Genomic DNA, 17,724 nt, shown 5'->3' on the forward strand with positions numbered 1-17,724 from the left:
AGTTCAAGCCTCCCTCCCCCACCCCAACTGCAGAGAGGACACTTCACGAGTGGTCTCTCCCTATCTTCCTCTTCTCTCTCTGACCTATCCAATAAAGTAGAAGGAGAAAAAAAAAAAAAGGAAAAAATGGCCACCAAAAGCAATGGATTCATAGTGCCAGTACGGAGCCCCCAGAGACAACCCTGGTGGCAATAAAAAAAAAATGCTGAAGGGTAGCTAGCATAATAGTTATGCAAAGAGACTCATGCCTGAGGCTCCGAAGTCCAAGGTTTAATCCCCTGCACCACCATAAGCATTGAGCAGGGCTCTGGTAAAAAAACAAAAAAAAAAAAAATGAAAGTCACTGATTATCAGAGAAATGCTATGCTGAAAACAGTCACATAAACAAAACATAAACAAAATCTGCACCCTACCCACTTTCTGTCAGCTCCAAAGACAGTCTTCAGAAGAGCACCCATGGGAGAAACAAGCTGGATTACTATACCATCATCAAGTACCCTCTGACTACTGAGTCAGCCATGAAGAACATAGAAGACAGTTGCGGGTAAGCGCACATGGCGCTAAGTGCAAGGACAGGTAGAAGGATCCAGGTTCGAGCCCCCGGCTCCCCACCTGCAGGGGAGTCGCTTCACAGGTGGTGAAGCAGGTCTACAGGTGTCTCTCTCTCCCCCTCTGTCTTCCCGTCCTCTCTCCATTTCTCTCTGTCCCAGCTAACAACAACAAAAAAAAAGAAGACAGTTACTTGTTTTCTTTGTGGATATCAGGCCCAATAAACACCAGATAAAATGGGTTGTGAAGAAACTCTATGACATCAATGTAGCCAAGGTCAACAACCTGATCAGACCTGGTGGAGAGAAGGAGACTTATGTTCCATTGGCTCCTGACAATAATGTCTTGGATATTGCCGATAAAATGTGGATCATCTAAACTGAATCCAGCTGGATAGTTCTAAATATCTTATTTTATATAAATTTCATCATATAAAAATGGATTTATATTTCATTATTAATTTCATCTAGCTTTTAGATAACAAATCTAGTTATCAGCTACTTCTCCGATGTGAACTAAGTTACATTCACCAGTATAACAAGTTCAGGATGTTACTGTTGCCACCAGAGTATTTTTTAAATTTCTTAATATTTATTGATTTATTCCCTTTTGTTTCCCTTGTTTTATTGTTGTAGTTGTTACTGATGTCATCGTTGTTGGATAGTGTTGGTATGTTTCTAATTCTACTTCTAAAAACCCTCAAGCATGAGGTCCCGAGTTCAATCCCTGGCAGCACATGTACCAGAAAGATATCTGGTTCTTTCTCTTTCCTCCTCTCTTTCTCATTAATAAATAAATTAAAATGTTGAAAAAAAGAATTATAGGACCTATTGTGAGCAGAAGAAGTAAAACAAGCTAGGGTCCCACAACTAATTTCAGCTCTGGTATATAGTGGTTAGAAGTAGTAGTAGTTTATGGAGTGGTCTGACCCAGTCCCACTTTGGGAAGCAGGGCAGTCCCTTAGAAGCGGACACTTCACCAGCAGTGAAGCAGGTCTATATGTATTTTTTTGGGGGGTTGTACGCAGTATCTCTTTATTCATGCAGGACTCAGCGCAATCTATACCAAGCTAAGCTAAACTAAAACTACAAACAATCTTGTCCTTATAAATATACTAGCCCAGTAAGGTGGGAACAGGATGCGATGCAGAGAGGGTGGAGAGAAAAGTGACTGGTGAAAATCAGGGTATGACAAGGAGAGGGGGCGGAGCAGGCAAGAATTCTACCACTGAACCACCAATGCCCTGGATGGAGGGCGGTGCTTGTTAACAGCGGTTATGTAAATAGAATGAAGTGGTTATGTAAATAGAATAGTGTTAATCAGGGGGGATTAAACTAATGAAACGGAAGGGGTTTTTAGAAGTAGAATTAGAAACATACCAACAGGATAGCACAGAGAGAGATGGAGAGAGGAGGGGAAGACAGAAAGGGGGAGAGAAAGATAAGACACCTGCAGACCTGTTTCACCATCTGTGAAAAACTCCTCTGCAGGTGGGGAGCCGGGGTCTCGAATCGGGATCCTTAATGCCCGTCCTTGCACTTTGTACGACGTGCGCTTAACCCGTTGCTCTACCACCCAACTCCCATCACCAGAGTATTTATCAAATCTTTTGCTGGATACTTCAAAAGAAAATCATAAACTTAGGTCATTTAAATGGAAAGCATCATTTCTTAGGTAAAGGTAATCCCAAAACCATGCACAAATTAACAGATGTAAGGAAACCTGTTACTACAAGAAACAGTGACATGACAGAGGTTACCTGAAAAAAACCTGAAGTATCAAACAATTTTAAATTTCAAAAAACAATTTTAAAAGCCAATCTCATGTGGCCAGGAAGGTGACTGAACTAGAGTTTATGACTTACATGTGTGAGGACCCAGGCTTGATCCCAGCACTGAATATGCTGGAGTAGTGTGCTCCTGTTCTTGCCCATAAAATAAGTTAAATAAATCTTTTCAAAAGGAAAAAAAACATCAAATAAATGTCAATCACAGATCTAGTCATCAGAATCTAATTTATTTACAAAATGTTTTACTTGGCTGGTGGTGAGAACCAACAAACAATACACCAAAGAAATAATCAACTAAGACATCACTAAGAGTCTTTTAAGTCGGTTCATGTGAAAGAATGAACAGAACAGCTACTAATTATTGGGCTGGAAAGATGTCTTGCTGAACATCTTTCAACTGCACAAGGACATAATACACTTAATCGCAAGTCTGCAAGTAGTAGCATGCTACTTCTAAGTTTAGTTGAGTCACAGTTTCTAGAAAGATGTTTCCTGTCCACCACACATAGTTGTTTCACCACTTTTAATGACTTCTTTATTAGCTTCTATTTTTCTTCTTCTCTGCTGGCTTTTCCCTTTTCTTCTTCACTCTGAGTTCTACTTTCTTCTTCATCACTGGTTCCTTTCTCTTCTTTGTCCTGAACACTAATGTAAACTGCTTTGTTACAGCCTTCCCGATTTCGAGCAATTTCAATGGCAAAAAACTGTATTCTGGGGGCTGAAAGATGAATAGACTTGATTACTGTTCTCATCTTAGTTCTCTAAATTTATTGGAAATGCATTAACAAAGTTGAGCATGCAAAACATTCAAGTATGGTCATAACATGGTATTCTATCTTTAAAAAAGGCTAGAAACTCTTCTTCTAGCGTTTGCCGCTAGAAACACTTTAGTATCTTATCTCAAAGCTACTAAAAAAAATAGTGACATGATCTTTAAGGATAACTATTCATACTGCCAATTCATTAGTATTCATGCTGTTGGATTATCAGTAAAACCTGATTGACTCCTCACGCTCCTTACATAGAAGTCATTCCAGAATGCTGGAAATTCACCACAGAAACTCACCAAGGCCTGGGAGATGGTTCAACTGTAGAGTTTAGAACTTGGATAGTTGAGGCCTCAAAGGGCCCAGATGTAATCCCTGTCACTACAATAAGTCAGAGCTGAGCAGTGCCCTGGTTTCTCCATCTCTTTCTCTCTCATTATATAAATAAATAAATAATAAATAAAATTTTAAGAGAAACTCACCAAAGATGGTATTTTCTTCAGTGTAGCCTTGAGAACAATCCAGTCGCAGTAAAGTACCATAGTTGAAATCTTCTACAATCCCATCAAATTTCAAGCAGAATGGCCTCCATTTCTATAAAGGTTAAAAAAAAAAATTAAGTGCCTTACCTGACAAGTGCAGGAGGCTGACAAAGTCAGGAAAGGAGAGGGGCTTCTAATTCCCCAATAAAGGAAAGAAATTAGGAAGGAACTGATTGCTAGTACCACTAGCATTAAGTTTGTAGGTCATTTGTTGTCTTAGGATTAGTTATTTCTCAACATGAATAACAGTTTAATAACCTGAAAAAAAAACTTAAATATTTAAATTCAAACTAGAGAGTTAAAACTTGGTTTTCTTTATTTCTTTTTTCTCCTCCCCTCTTTATTTATTTCTACTGTAAGCAAACAAAAGACAGAAATACCATTCTGCCATTGTATAGCACTGTTCCTCTACCTATGGTGATCTTTCTTTTTTTCTTTCTTTTTCTGTGGTTCTAGGGATTGAACCAGTACAACACAACACGAAAGGAATGCACTGCATAGCTGCAACCTGCCACCCGCCCCCAACCCTAATTTGATTTCTTAAATATATTACGTTTTGTTTTTAAGTTATTGGCTACCTCAGTCTAAAAATACCGCTTATCCCTATTAAAGCACAAAAAAGACCAAGGACGGGGGAAGCAAAAAGTCACAAGATTAAATTTAATGAAAAATCATTAATTCAACAGTGGCAATTTTCTATAGATCATTGAAAGTTAAGAGTGAACAGTTTAGATTCCTCATAAATCAAGGACCCACTCTCAAGGAAAAATTTTGCCAACATAAAAGTTAGTTCTCTCAGAGACCAGGAGATGCTTCGCCCAATAGAACTCAGGTCTTACCATGTGTGAGGCCCTAGTTTCAAGACCAGGCATCACATGGGGTCACCACATCACCAGGTGAAGCTCCACAATGACAAGAGTGATACCATGGGATGTGTGTGTGTGTGTGTGTGTGTGTGTGTGTGTGTGTGTGTGTGTCTTAGTCTAGTATGAAGAATGAATTAAAAAAAAAAAAAGGCAGCCCAGGAGTGGTAGAATTACACATAGGCAAGGCCTGGATGCCACAGGAAAAAAAAAAAAAAGGAGTACTCTATAAGATATAAGCAATGAGGGCAGGGACAGATAAGATAATGATTATGCAGAGACTCTTATGCCTGAGGATCCAAATTCCCAGATTCAATCTCCTGCACCACCATAAGCAGAGCTGAGCAGTGCTCTGGTAAGAAAAACTAATCAAATAAATACTCAAAAAAATTCAATGCAGGGTCAAGGCAGTAGCATAAAAAGTAGAGTGTACACTCTGTGATGTACAATCCCCACCTGCACAGGGAAGTTTGGTAAGCTCTCTCTCTGTCTCTATTTCTCTCTGTCTCTCTAAGAAAAAAGAAAAATAGTCACAAGGAGTGGTGGAATCATTATTCAAGTACCAAGTCCCAGTGATAAACCTGGTGACAAAAAAAAATAAAAGGTGGGAGTAGACAGCATAATGGTTATGCAAAGAGACTCTTTTACCTGAGGCTCCATAGTCCTAGGTTCAGTCCCCCCAGTACCAACATAAGCCAGAGCTGAGCAGTACTCTCGTAAAAAATAAATAAAACAATATAAAAAAAAAAACATAAGCAATGTGAAACAAAGTTCCCAAACATCCATGGTATGTAGTAATGTGAATTTAAATACAAAGAAGTGAAACACTTGTTACTCTATTTACCACGCCTCCTTCAAAATTTCTCGCTAAACAGGTCATTTAAGTAAATTTATTTCTTTACCCTTTATAGGTGTGGTCCAAGTCAAAAGAGAGGGGGAGAAAAGGTTCAGTGAATATTAAAAAGGTCTATAAACCCTAAAAATATTCATCTCATAGTTTATTATAACTACATAAAAACCCTGACTCTTATTTTCCTTAAACAAGAAAAGAGTATGGAGAAAAAGTATGAGTATATTAAAATCACAATCACTAATCACTGGACAAATGTTAGGCAATATGGAAGAGAGTTCTTACCTTATGAGTGGGCTGATAGCCCTGTGAGAATTCTTACCTCTTTAGCTGATTCTGATTTCAGCTCTTCTGGGTCCAATACATCTACCCTGAGATTCTCAAATCGTTCCCGAAATTCAGAATAAATTTGGTCATCAACTTTCGTGAGCTTCAGAAACTGTGGGTCAACTGATGAAATAAGCTGGCAAAAATAAGACAACATACAGATGATACTCATTAATTTTCTATACTTCTATACCCCCTTCCCACAAAATATCCGTATGGCTCTCTCTGTGCAATAAAATAAAATAAAATACACACACACACACACACACACACACACACACACACACACACACACACACACCTCATTAAAAAGTAAACACCTGGGAGTCAACAAAATTGACAAACCCCTAGCCAGACTCACCAAACAAAAAAGAGAGAAGACTCAAATTAATAGAATTGTAAACGATGGAGGAGATATCACAACTGACACCACAGAAATCCAGAAAATCATGTGAAACTTCTATGAAGAACTATACGCCACCAAGCTAGAGAATCTGAAGAAATGGAAGTATTCCTAGAAACATATGCCCTTCCAAAACTGAACCAAGAAGAACTACAAAACCTAAATGCACCAATCACAGACAAAGAAATTGAAACCGTTATTAAGAATCTCCCCAACAACAAAAGTCCTGGATCAGATGGCTTCAAAAACGAATTCTACAAAACTTTCAGGAAACAGTACCCATACTTCTTAAGCTTTTCCATAAGAGTGAAGAAACAGGAATACTCCCTTCCACCTACTATGAAGTCAACATCACCCTGATACCAAAAGCAGATAGGGACACAACAAAAAAGAAGATTACAGACCAATATCTCTGATGAACACAGATGCCAAAATATTAAACAATATCTTGGCCAACCGGATACAACAACACATCAAAAAAATTGTTCATCACGACCAAGTTGGACTCATCCCAGGAATGCAAGGCTGGTTCAACATCCGTAAGTCAATCAATGTCATTCACCACATCAATAAAAGCAAAGCCAAAAACCACATGACAATCTCAATAGATACAGAGAAAGCCTTTGACAAAATTCAATACCCATTCATGCTCAAAACTCTACAAAAAATGGGAACAGATGGGAAATTCCTCAAGATAGTGGAATCCATATATAGCAAACCTACAGCCAACATCATACTCAATGGGCAGAAGCTGAAAGCATTCCCCCTCAGATCGGGGACTAGGCAGAGCTGTCCACTATCACCATTATTCTTCAACATAGTATTGGAAGTTCTTGCCATAGCAATCAGGCAAGAGAAAGAAATCAAAGGAATACAGATTGGAAGGGAAGAAGTCAAGCTCTCACTATTTGCAGATGATATGATAGTATACATAGAAAAACCTAAAGAATACAACAGAAAACTACTGGAAGTTATCAGGCAATATAGCAAGGTATCAGGCTACAAAATCAATGTACAAAAACCAGTGACATTTCTTTATACAAACACTATATCTGAAGAAGACATCCAGAAATCACTCCCATTTACTGTTTCAGCAAAATTAATAAAATACCTAGGAGTAAAGCTGACCATAGAAGTGAAAGACTTGTATACTGAAAACTATGAGTCGCTACTCAAGGAAATAGAAACTGCTACCAAGAAATGGAAAGACATCCCATGCTCATGGATTGGAAGAATAAATATCACCAAAATGAATATTCTCCCCAAAGCCATATACAAATTTGATGCAATATCCATCAAAGTTCCACCAAGCTTCTTTAAGAGAATAGAACAAAAACTACAATCATTTATCCGGAACCAGAAAACACCTAGAATTGCCAAAACCATCTTGAGGAAAAGAAACAGGCATCACACTCCAGATCTCAAACTGTATTATAAAGCCATCATCATCAAAACAGCATGGTACTGGAACAAACATAGGCACACAGACCAGTGGAACAGAACTGAAAGCCCAAAAATAAATCCCCACACCTATGGACATCTAATCTTTGATAAGGGGGCCCAAAGTATTAAATGGAAGGAGGCTCTCTTCAATAAATGGTTCTGGGAAAACTGGGTTGAAACATGCAGAAGAATGAAATTGAACCACCTTATCTCACCAGAAACAAAAATCAACTCCAAATGAATCAAAGACCTGGATGTTAGACCAGAAACAATCAAATACTTAGAGGAAAACACTGGTAAAACACTTTCCCACCTACACCTCAAGGACATCTTTGATGAATCAAACCCAATTGCAAGGAAGACTAAAGCAAAAACAAACCAATGGGACTACATCAAATTGAAAAGCTTCTGCACATCCAAAGAAACTATTAAACAAACAAAGAGACCCCTCACAGAATGGGAGAAGATCTTCACATGCCATACATCAGACAAGAAACTAATCACCAAAAAATACAAACAACTCAGCAAACTTAGCACCAAAAAAGCAAATGACCCCATCCAAAAATGGGCAGAGGCTATGAACAAAACATTCACCTCAGAGGAGATCCAAAAGGCTAACATGAAAAACTGCTCCAGGTCGCTGATTGTCAGAGAAATGCAAATTAAGACAACATTGAGATACCACCTCACTACTGTGAGAATGGCATACATCAAAAAGGACAGCAGCAACAAATGCTGGAGAGGATGTGCGGACAGAGGAACCCTTTTGCATTGCTGGTGGAAATGTAAATTGGCCCAGCCTCTGTGGAGACAGTCTGGAGAACTCTCAGAAGGCTAGACATGGACCTTCCATATGATCCAGTAATTCCTCTCCTGGGGATATACCCCAAGGACTCCATTAACAACCAACCAAAAATAGCAGCACAATTCATAATAGCTAAAACCTGGAAGCAACCCAGGTGCCCAACAACAGATAAGTGGCTGAGAAAGCTGTGGTATAAGTATACAATGGAATACTATACAGCTATCAAGAACAATGAACCCTCATACCTATGGACATCAAATCTTTGATAAGGGGACCCAAAGTATTAAATGGAGGAAGAAGGCTCTCTTCAATAAATGGTGCTGGGAAAATTGGGTTAAAACATGCAGAAGACTGAAACTGAACCATTTTATATCACCAGAAACAAAAGTCAACTCCAAATGGATCAAGGGTCTGGATGTTAGACCAGAAACTATCAAATATTTAGAGGGAAACATTGGTGGAACACTTTCCCACCTAAGCCTCAAGGACATCTTTGATGATACAAACCCAATTGCAAGGAAGACTAAAACAGAAACAAATCAATGGGACTACATCAAATTGAAAAGCTTCTGCACCACCAAAGAAACCATCACACAAACAGAGACCCCTCACAGGATGGGAGAAGATCTTCATTTGCCATACATCAGACAAGAGACTAATAAGCAAAATATACAAAGAGCTCAGCAAAGATAGCACCAAAAAAGCAAATGACCCCATCCAAAAATGGGCAGAGGATATGAACAGAACATTCACTTCAGAAGAGATCCAAAAGGCTAACAAACACATGAAAAACTGCTCCAGGTCACTGATTATCAGAGAAATGTAAATAAAGACAACACTGAGATACCATCTCACCCCTGTAAGAATGGCATACATCAAAAAGGACAGCAGCGAGCAAGGACCGGAATAAAGATCCTGGTTCGAGCCCCCGGCTCCCTACCTGCAGGGTTGTCGCTTCTCAGGCGGTGAAGCAGGTCTGCAGGTGTGTATCTTTCTCTCCCCCTCTGTCTTCCCCTCCTCTCTCCATTTCTCTCTGTCCTATCTTACAACAACGACATCAGTAACAACAATAACTACAACAACAATTAAAAACAACAAGGGCAACAAAAAGGAAAATAAATTAATTAATTAAAAGGACAGCAGCAACAAATGCTGGAGAGGCTGTGGCTATGGGGACAAAGAAATTCTGCACTGCTGGTGGGAATGTAAATTGGTCCAGCCTCTGTGGAGAGCAGTCTGCAAAACTCTCACCAGGCTAGACATGGACCTCCCATATGTCCCAGTAATTCCTCTCCTAGGGATATACCCCAGGGACTCTGTAACACCCAACCAAAAAGATATGTGTACACCTATGTTCATAGCAGCACAATCCGTAATAGCTAAAACCTGGAAGCAACCCAGGTGCCCAACAGATGAGTGGCTGAGAAAGCTGTGTTATATATACACAATGGAATACTATGAAATTATGAAGAACAATGAACCTCCCTTCTCTGACCCAACTTTGATGGAGCTAGAAGGAATTATGTTAAGTAAGCTAAGTCAGAAAGAAAAGTATGAGATGATCCCACTCATAAACAGAAGTTGAGAAAGAAGAATAGAAAGGTAAACTCAGGGAGTCGGGCTGTAGCGCAGCGGGTTAAGCGCACATGGCGCTAAGCACAAGGACCCGCATAAGGATCCTGGTTCAAGCCCTGGCTCCCCACCTGCAGGGGTGTTGCTTCACAAGCGGTGAAACAGGTCTGCAGGTGCCTATCTTTCTCTCCCTCTCTCTGTCTTCCCCCTCCCCTCTTCATTTCTCTCTGTCTTATCCAACAACAATGACAACAATAATAACTACAATAATAAAACAACAAGGGCAACAAAAAGGGAATAAATAAAATAAATTTAAAAAATTTAAAGAAAGGTAAACTCAAAGCAGGTTTTAACTTTTAATTTGTAGTAGGGCACCAAAGTAAAAATTCTCTGGGTTGAGGGCGAGGGCGGAAGTTCGGCTTCACTGAGGCAGGGAGGGGGTAAGATGGAATGGGACACAATCTTTTGATGATGAGAATGGTGTTTATATACACTCCTGATAAGTTGTAGTCATTTAAATCACTATTTAATTAATATGAGAGGGAAAAAAGTGATTGAATGTCTCAAACTTTTTAATGCACAGACCATAGGCTGAGCCTTTGATATACTGACTCTCTTAAAAGCTTAGATCAGGGAGAACAGAAGCAACCAGTGGCACAGCTATATACAAATAATGTAAAAGAATATAAATTATGGTGATGTTGTGTATGATACAGTAAATACGAACAGTGGGATTTTTTAAAGTTAACCCAATTGCCAAATAATATTATTATAGAAATAACTATCTATTGCCTTTTTTAAACCCTAAGACAGCAGGAACCTCCCGCTTCCTCTATAGAGCCTATGTTTCCCCCAGTCCTGGAACCTCTAGGGTGGGGCTCACTTTCCTGCATGCTTCTCTCAATTCATACCAAATTATATTATATCCGCCAGTCTCAACCTTATCAATGCAACAAGTACCACCTCAGCAAGCTTCACTTCAGACTGTGTCCAGAGACATCAGGCATAGACTGTCAACCCTTCAGTCTCATTACTCGGGTGAGACCTTTCCTTTCATAGGATTCTCTAATTCCATTCACTTCCTAACAAAGTGGTTCCTAGGTGGTTCACTTCCTAACAAAGTCCCAAAACCTAGATATAGACCAGGTTCCATGAGATAGGGCATATAGTCACTGCCAGGCCACCCCACCGCCTGGGGCCCTAGTCAGAGAATCCTTGGATTCCCCCTCCCCCCATAGATTCAATGGGCCTAGAGCTCTAATAGATCCCTCTCTCCAACATCAGTGGTGACATCCATCAGAAACATCATCATAAACCCTCCTGTGGGCTTCTTCATGACCACACCTTCACTATGAACTAGCAATGGTAAGGACTACTCCACTCTCCGAAGGGAGGCTGAGTAATCCTACTCTACCACTTGAGGAAAACTGGTCCTGAAGTTAGTGCAGCTCAGAATGTTTGCAGCTGTGACCATGGGCTGAGAGCTCAGACTGACAGGGACTCGGAGGTTACACATGCTCCTGTGCTAAGCATGAATAGATACAGGCCCCCAGTTAGATCGACATGGTAAATAGTATTTATATATTTATATTTATATATATTTCTTCAAGTTTGTGAGCTACTCTGTATCCTAATCCAACTTTCTAGTCCTACTCTCAACTCTAACACCCATCTTCCCAGGTAATATTTCTAGTTTACCTGCAAGTTAGCTATCAAGCTCCAGCAAAAATTACTAGTTATGAGCCCCTAGGAACACACCTAAAATAGACTTCCTAGCTTCTATCGACCCTAAAGTCCCTATTTTCATCTGCCCTATTCCTACTTTATGGTTCTTCTTCATTAATCATTTTTGTCCTGCTTATATCTTATTGCATTTCAGCCACCAAGTTGCAGATGCTACTATGATTTCATTCTGAACTCCCTGGGCAGATGACTTCACCAATGTGTCCTAGAACCTCACCTTTCCAGATCCCTGCCCCACTAGGAAAAGACAGAAATGGGCTGGTGGTATGGATCAACCTGCCAACACCCATTGTCCAGCAAAGAAGCAGTTACAGAAGCCAGAACTCCCACCTTCTGCACCCCATAAAGAATTTTGGTCAGAGGGCTCTGAACTCCAATTCCATCAGAAACCGGAGATAGAAGTATGAACAGTCACACTCAGAAGTAGTGTGACTTACAAAGGAAGAGAAGGCAGTACCATAGACAAAATTAGAAGATATATAAATATAGACAGATAGATAGATAGATAGATAGTTACAGCAAAACCCATATCTGTGATCTTGGGAGAACTAATGCAGTTTCCAGTGGGGGAATGAGAACAAAGTGGTGGGAAAGGTGTGGAATTATACCCCATTATCATATAATTTTGTAAGTAAATATTAAATTACTAATAAAAAGTAACTGTCCTATAAATCATTATTTTCCAATAAAATGTCTAACAAATATATATACATACATATATATATATATATTTTTTTTTTTTTTTTTGCCTTCAGGGTTATCGCTGGGGCTTGGTGCCTGAACTATGAATCTACTGCTCTTTGGAGGCCATTCTTTCCCATTTTTGTTGCCGTTGTTGTTGTTATTATAGTTGTTGTTATTGCTGTTCTTGTTGTTGTATATGACAGAGAGAAATCCAGAGGAGGAGAGGATAGAGAGGGGGAGAGAGACAGACACCTGCAGTCCTGCTTCACTGCTTGTGAAGCCATCCCCCGCCCCCGCAGGTAGGGAGCCAGGGGCTCCAACCAGGATGCTTACATTGGTCCTTGCGCTTCTTGACATGTGCGCTTAAGCCGTTGCACTACTGCCCGGCCCCCCTAACAAATATTTCTATACAGAAAGAAAGTATAGACACTCTAGGTTTTGTACGAAATCATAACATACATTTAAATTACCATAATGTACTACAGCCCCTTTTACCAATTCAAATCCTTTTGACTCTAGTGATACTTGGCTCTTGCTAGAGAATACTAGATCTTCTCAATTGTTAATTTAGTCAACATTTATTATGTGCCTACACTGGAGCAGGAACTCCTGTCAGTGGCAGAACACTGGGCAAAGAAGAAGCACTCACTATCAAAACAAAAGTAACTTTCACCCTTCTGTGTTTTCTATGGGTAAGTTATTACAGTAATTTTTTTTTAAAAAAAAAGTATGTTCACAGAAGCCAGACCTTCTACCTTCTGGAACCCTCAACGACCCTGGGTCCATGCTCCCAGAGGGATAGAGAATGGGAAAGCTACCATGGGAGGGGGTGGGTTATGGGGATTGGGTGTTGGGAATTGTGTGGAGTTGTACCCCTCCTACCTTATGCTTTTGTTCACTAATCCTTTCTTAAATAAAAAATTTAAAAAAAAAAAGAATGTAACATTTAAAATTAAAAAAAAAAAAAGTATGTTCAAATACAACTGTTAAACTTGCTTAGAACAGTAATCAGCAAAAAAACATACACTGCAATTACAATTCTGCTTAATAATGACAGACAACTTACCTTGTAGTAGACCTCAGCATGTTGCATGGCTTTCATGGCCCAAGCCATCTCAATATCAGGCTACAAAGTAGTAAAGAAAGCCATATTAGAAATCTCCCAATCCTGGAGCCAGATGGTGGCACACCCAGTAGAACACAAACATTACAGTGCAGAAGGATCTAGGTTCAAGTGGTAAGTCCCCACCTGCAAGGGGGAAGCTTCAAGAGGAATTTGCTGCAGGTATTTCTCTTTCTCTCTCCCTGTCTCCCTCTTTACTCTCAATTTCTCACTGTCTCTCTTCAATAACTAAATAAGTAAATAAAATATTCAAAAAAAAGAAAGAAATCTCCCAGTCTTTCTATTAAGAACACATTAAGAATGCCAAGGAGATAGCATGATTATGCAAAAGGCTTGAATGCATGAGCCTCCAAGGTCCCAGATTCAATTTCAGGTATCACCATAAGCCAGAGCTGAGAAGTACTCTGGTAAAATAATGATGATGATGATGATGATGTCTTCAGAAGTGTAGTAATGCTTAAAAAGTCTACCAAACTGGACTAATGGGTTGAGACAATAAAACAATTCTTTTGACACCCAAAGAAGCGATACTTAGATTTGAATAAACAGTGTCACTAGTTCTTTTCCCAGCAGCTAGTAAGTGTATGAAACTACATAAAACAGTAGATAATTCACCTTCTTAGTACTGAGTTAAATTATTATAAAAAAGAAAATGTATATATCAGAATGTTGAGAGGACAAAATATAATGGAATGTAAGTACTTTTAAGAGTGTAGTATATTGTAATTATTATTTGCCTTTAGCAGATAGTCAGTTACCATCCTACAACTTAAAAAATGAATCAGTGCCATAAAGCTAGATAATAAACAAACCTTACCACATGTTCCATTCCAACTTAAGTTCCATTTCACTGACACCTTTGCAACAGTTTTTACACTGCCTCCATGCTTTAAACCATGTCCTTCGCCTGTCTGACAATCCATGTCTTTTATCCAACTACAACTTGTAAATACCATCCAAGATCCACTTCCTCTGTGAAGTTTTCCTCTGCTGTATTAGTTTTCAGCGGTTTCTTCTCCAGCTAAAGTCCTTTGGTTATGAAGACCTGACTCCCCATTCATCTAGAATGCATCGCATTCTGATTTGGTTGTTACTACTACTCTCCTGTCCCTCTGTCTGGTATCACAAAATACAACATGTGCTTTCTCCTTAATGATCTAAAGAAGCACACTACAAGCCTGTGCAACTTGATGGCACAGTGGAGTCACTCAGGGGACCTTTGAAAAAATACAGATTCCTTACTCTCACCCCTCAGATACTCTCACTCTCTCTCCCTCCCTCTCTCTAGAGAGACCAGAGCTTCACTCTGGCATATGATGTGGCAGGGCTCAGTCATGGACCTTAGGCATGCAAGTACAGTGCTCGATCCCCTGAACCTATTCCCCTGCCAACTCGCAGATAATTTGATTTGTTATACATTAAGACCTGCATATTTGAATATTTAAAAGCTTTGTGGGGATCCTAAAGTTTGGGAACTAATTTTATTGGCATTAGTTTGCTTTGTGGGCCAAAATGAAAACGAATTGAAGGTGCTCTTTCAAGTGGATACGCAGAGGGTCTGCGTAAGCTAGCTGGGCATGGGTTACAATTTCGTGGCAGGCCCCGAAGACCTAAAGCGAGATGACTGAGTGATAGGTGTGAATGAGGAATACTCACATCATTGCCGTAAGATTCAGCTGGGAGAGAAAGAGCATGTGCTACTGACACCAATTCCCCGGAAACCTGGAAGAAGAAAAGGAGGCGGGCGGGAGAGTCCAAGATTTCTCCGGATTTAATTTCCCCCACTCTCCCGACCCAGACCATTGTCTCACCGAATCCTCCATTCTTTTAGTCGCCTCCATGTTGGAACCCGTAATGCGTGACGTCAGTTTTCCGGAAATGAGCCTCCGAATGCTCTTGCCACAGAAGATTGGAAAGGAAGTGTTCAGCAAGAGTGACGCCCATTGGCTGTGCGCCTGCGCGCACTTCCCTTTGCACCCTCCCTCTCTTGCCGGCACTGTTTATCGTTGATTTTTTTCCTCACTCACCTTGTGCAGGCCAGACGAAAAAGCGTTGTGTTCTTGCACAGTCTAGGCAACTTGAGGGCTCTAAAGTTGTTTACTGCTGGCTAATATTGGTAACAGTCCTGGGGAAACCCAGAATTAAAATAATTGTTTTCGTGTGCCCACCGCACGAAAGACCCTAGCCCATCCACACTCCATTACTGAATGTGAGCGCTTTTGTAGACGGAGAACGTTAACACCACGAAGTAAATTACAAAGCAGGTTTTCTACTAGGCAATAGAGTAAAGAGATAAATTTAGTCTGTTTTAGCCAAAACAGGCGGGGAACAGGGAGGGGTTTCAATTATGAACACAAATGCACCAGTTGCTCTGATCACCTGCCACTGGAGGGGGCTATTTAGACTCTGTTAAGTAAATTGTTCTGCATTGTCATTTTTACTGTCACTCGTTTGATTATTTATTTATTTATTTATTTATTGGATATTGACAGAGAGAAATTGAGAAGGGAGGGGGAGCTAGAAAGGGAGAGACACCTGTAGCCCTGCTTCACAATTCCTGAAGTTTTCCCCCTGTAGGGGCTTAAACCTGGGCCCTTGCATACTGTAATGTGTGCACTTAACCAGGTGCACCACCACTTGCCCCCATCACTCCTTAGATTTGTATTCAGTCACTCATTAGATTTATATTTTGTTCCGTGGGAGCTAGATCAGGAAAGAAACATGATTAAGTGATGAATGACTGAATATAAATCTAAGAATCAATATTTCCCTTCAACAGCTAGAGTGGTATTAGCAAGTAAAACTGCAGTTCCTTGATCTTTCTTAATTAATAGATGATTTTCACATACTGATTTGTTTCTAAATGAAAATACCCTTTGCTAAGAAAGAAAGGGTATCTCGGGGGCTGGGAGGTAGCACAGCGGGTTAAGTGCACATGGCACAAAGCCGAAAAACCAGCGTAAAGATCCCACTTTGAGCCCCTGGCTCCCCACCTGCAGGGGGGTCACCTCACAAGCAATGAAGGAGGCCTGCAGGTGTCTTTCTCTCCCCCTCTCTGTCTTCCTCTCCTCTCTCGATTTCTCTCTGTTCTATCTAACAACAAAGACAGAAATAAGAACAACAACAATGATAAACAGCAAGGGCAACAAAAGGCAAAAAAAAAAAAAAAAAGCCTCCAGGAGCAGTCGATTCGTAGTGCAGGCACCCAGCCCCAACAATAACCCTGGAGGGGGAAAAATTTTGGTTCTTAGCCTTTTATCTGATGTGTGGCATATAAAGATTTCCCATTCTGTAAGGAATCTATTTGGTGGTGGTTTCTTTTGCTATGCAGAAGCTTTTCAATTTGATGTAATCCCATTGGTTTAAAACTTGCAGAAGAAGGGTGGGGGTGGATAGCATAATGGTTGTGCAAAGAGTCTCTCATGCCTGAGGCTCCATAGTCCCAGGTTCAGTCCCCTGCACCACCATAAGTCAGAGCTGAGCAGTGCTCTGGTAAATAAAAAATCAAGAAGAATGAAGCTGAACCACTATATTTCACCCCACACAAAAGTAAAGTCAAATGTATCAAGGACTTGGAAGTTAGACCTGAAAATATCAAATACTTAGAGAAAAATACTGGCAGAACCCTTTTCTATGCAAATTTTATAGGCATCTTCAATTCTTCTAGCGTTTGCCCTTCTTCCGTAGCCAGTCAACAACGTCAGGTTGAGCCTGATGAAAAGTTTCGAGACCTCCTTTGAATCTGGAGAGATGGCAGTCGTTGACTATGTGGGTCATTGTCTGTAGCCGCAGGGGCAGTTTGGGTCGTCTCTGGCTCCCCAGTGATGGAACATAGCGGCACACCGGCCATGGCATCTTCAATGATACAAATCTAGTCGCAGAAGCCTTGTGGTGGTACACCTGGTTGAGCACACATGCTACAATATGCAAGAACCTGGGTTTGAGCCCCAAGTCCCTGCCTGCAGAGGGAAAGCTTTTCAAGTGGTGAAGCAGTACTGCAAGTGTCTCTTTGTCTCTCTCCATCTCTACCACCTCCTTCCCTTTCAATTTCTGGCCGTCTCTATCCAATAAATAAATAAAGATAATAAAAATGCAATTACATGGATAGAACATTTACTGAGTATAAGGTCCAGAGGGCCAACAGACACATTGGAAGATGATAAAACTCACAGATTGTAAGAGAAATGCAAATAAAGATGACAACAAGATAACATCTTACACCTGTGAAAAAGTCATACATTAGAAAGAACAGAAACAGCAGGTG

The 17,724-nt window shown here is 40.3% G+C and overlaps 1 protein-coding gene and 1 pseudogene across 1 annotated transcript; one reads left to right on the forward strand and one right to left on the reverse strand.

The window, feature by feature from the left end:
* LOC103116222 (large ribosomal subunit protein uL23-like) lies at positions 1-927 on the forward strand (annotated as a pseudogene).
* Positions 928-2,731: 1,804 nt separating this feature from the next.
* PBDC1 (polysaccharide biosynthesis domain containing 1) lies at positions 2,732-15,408 on the reverse strand. Its single transcript, XM_007526081.3, has 6 exons — positions 15,272-15,408; positions 15,117-15,182; positions 13,404-13,463; positions 5,683-5,823; positions 3,588-3,699; positions 2,732-3,056 (listed from the first exon to the last, which is right to left on the reverse strand). Exons 1-6 carry the CDS (start codon positions 15,299-15,301, stop codon positions 2,884-2,886), a joined length of 582 nt encoding a protein of 193 aa, XP_007526143.2. The 5' UTR covers positions 15,302-15,408; the 3' UTR covers positions 2,732-2,883.
* Positions 15,409-17,724: the final 2,316 nt, after the last annotated feature.

Source organism: Erinaceus europaeus, chromosome X (genome assembly GCF_950295315.1).
Source record: "Erinaceus europaeus chromosome X, mEriEur2.1, whole genome shotgun sequence".
In the NCBI taxonomy this organism is placed as follows: Eukaryota; Metazoa; Chordata; class Mammalia; order Eulipotyphla; family Erinaceidae; genus Erinaceus; species Erinaceus europaeus.

Excerpts from the sequence above, each read along its gene's own strand:
- PBDC1 (XM_007526081.3), bottom strand. The coding sequence starts at position 15,301 with ATGGAGGCGACTAAAAGAATGGAGGATTCG. Across the intron at positions 13,464-15,116 it reads CTGAATCTTACGGCAATGAT|CCTGATATTGAGATGGCTTG; the intron begins GTGAGTATTCCT and ends ACTACTTTGTAG. Across the intron at positions 3,700-5,682 it reads AATCAGAATCAGCTAAAGAG|AAATGGAGGCCATTCTGCTT; the intron begins GTAAGAATTCTC and ends TAACCTTTATAG.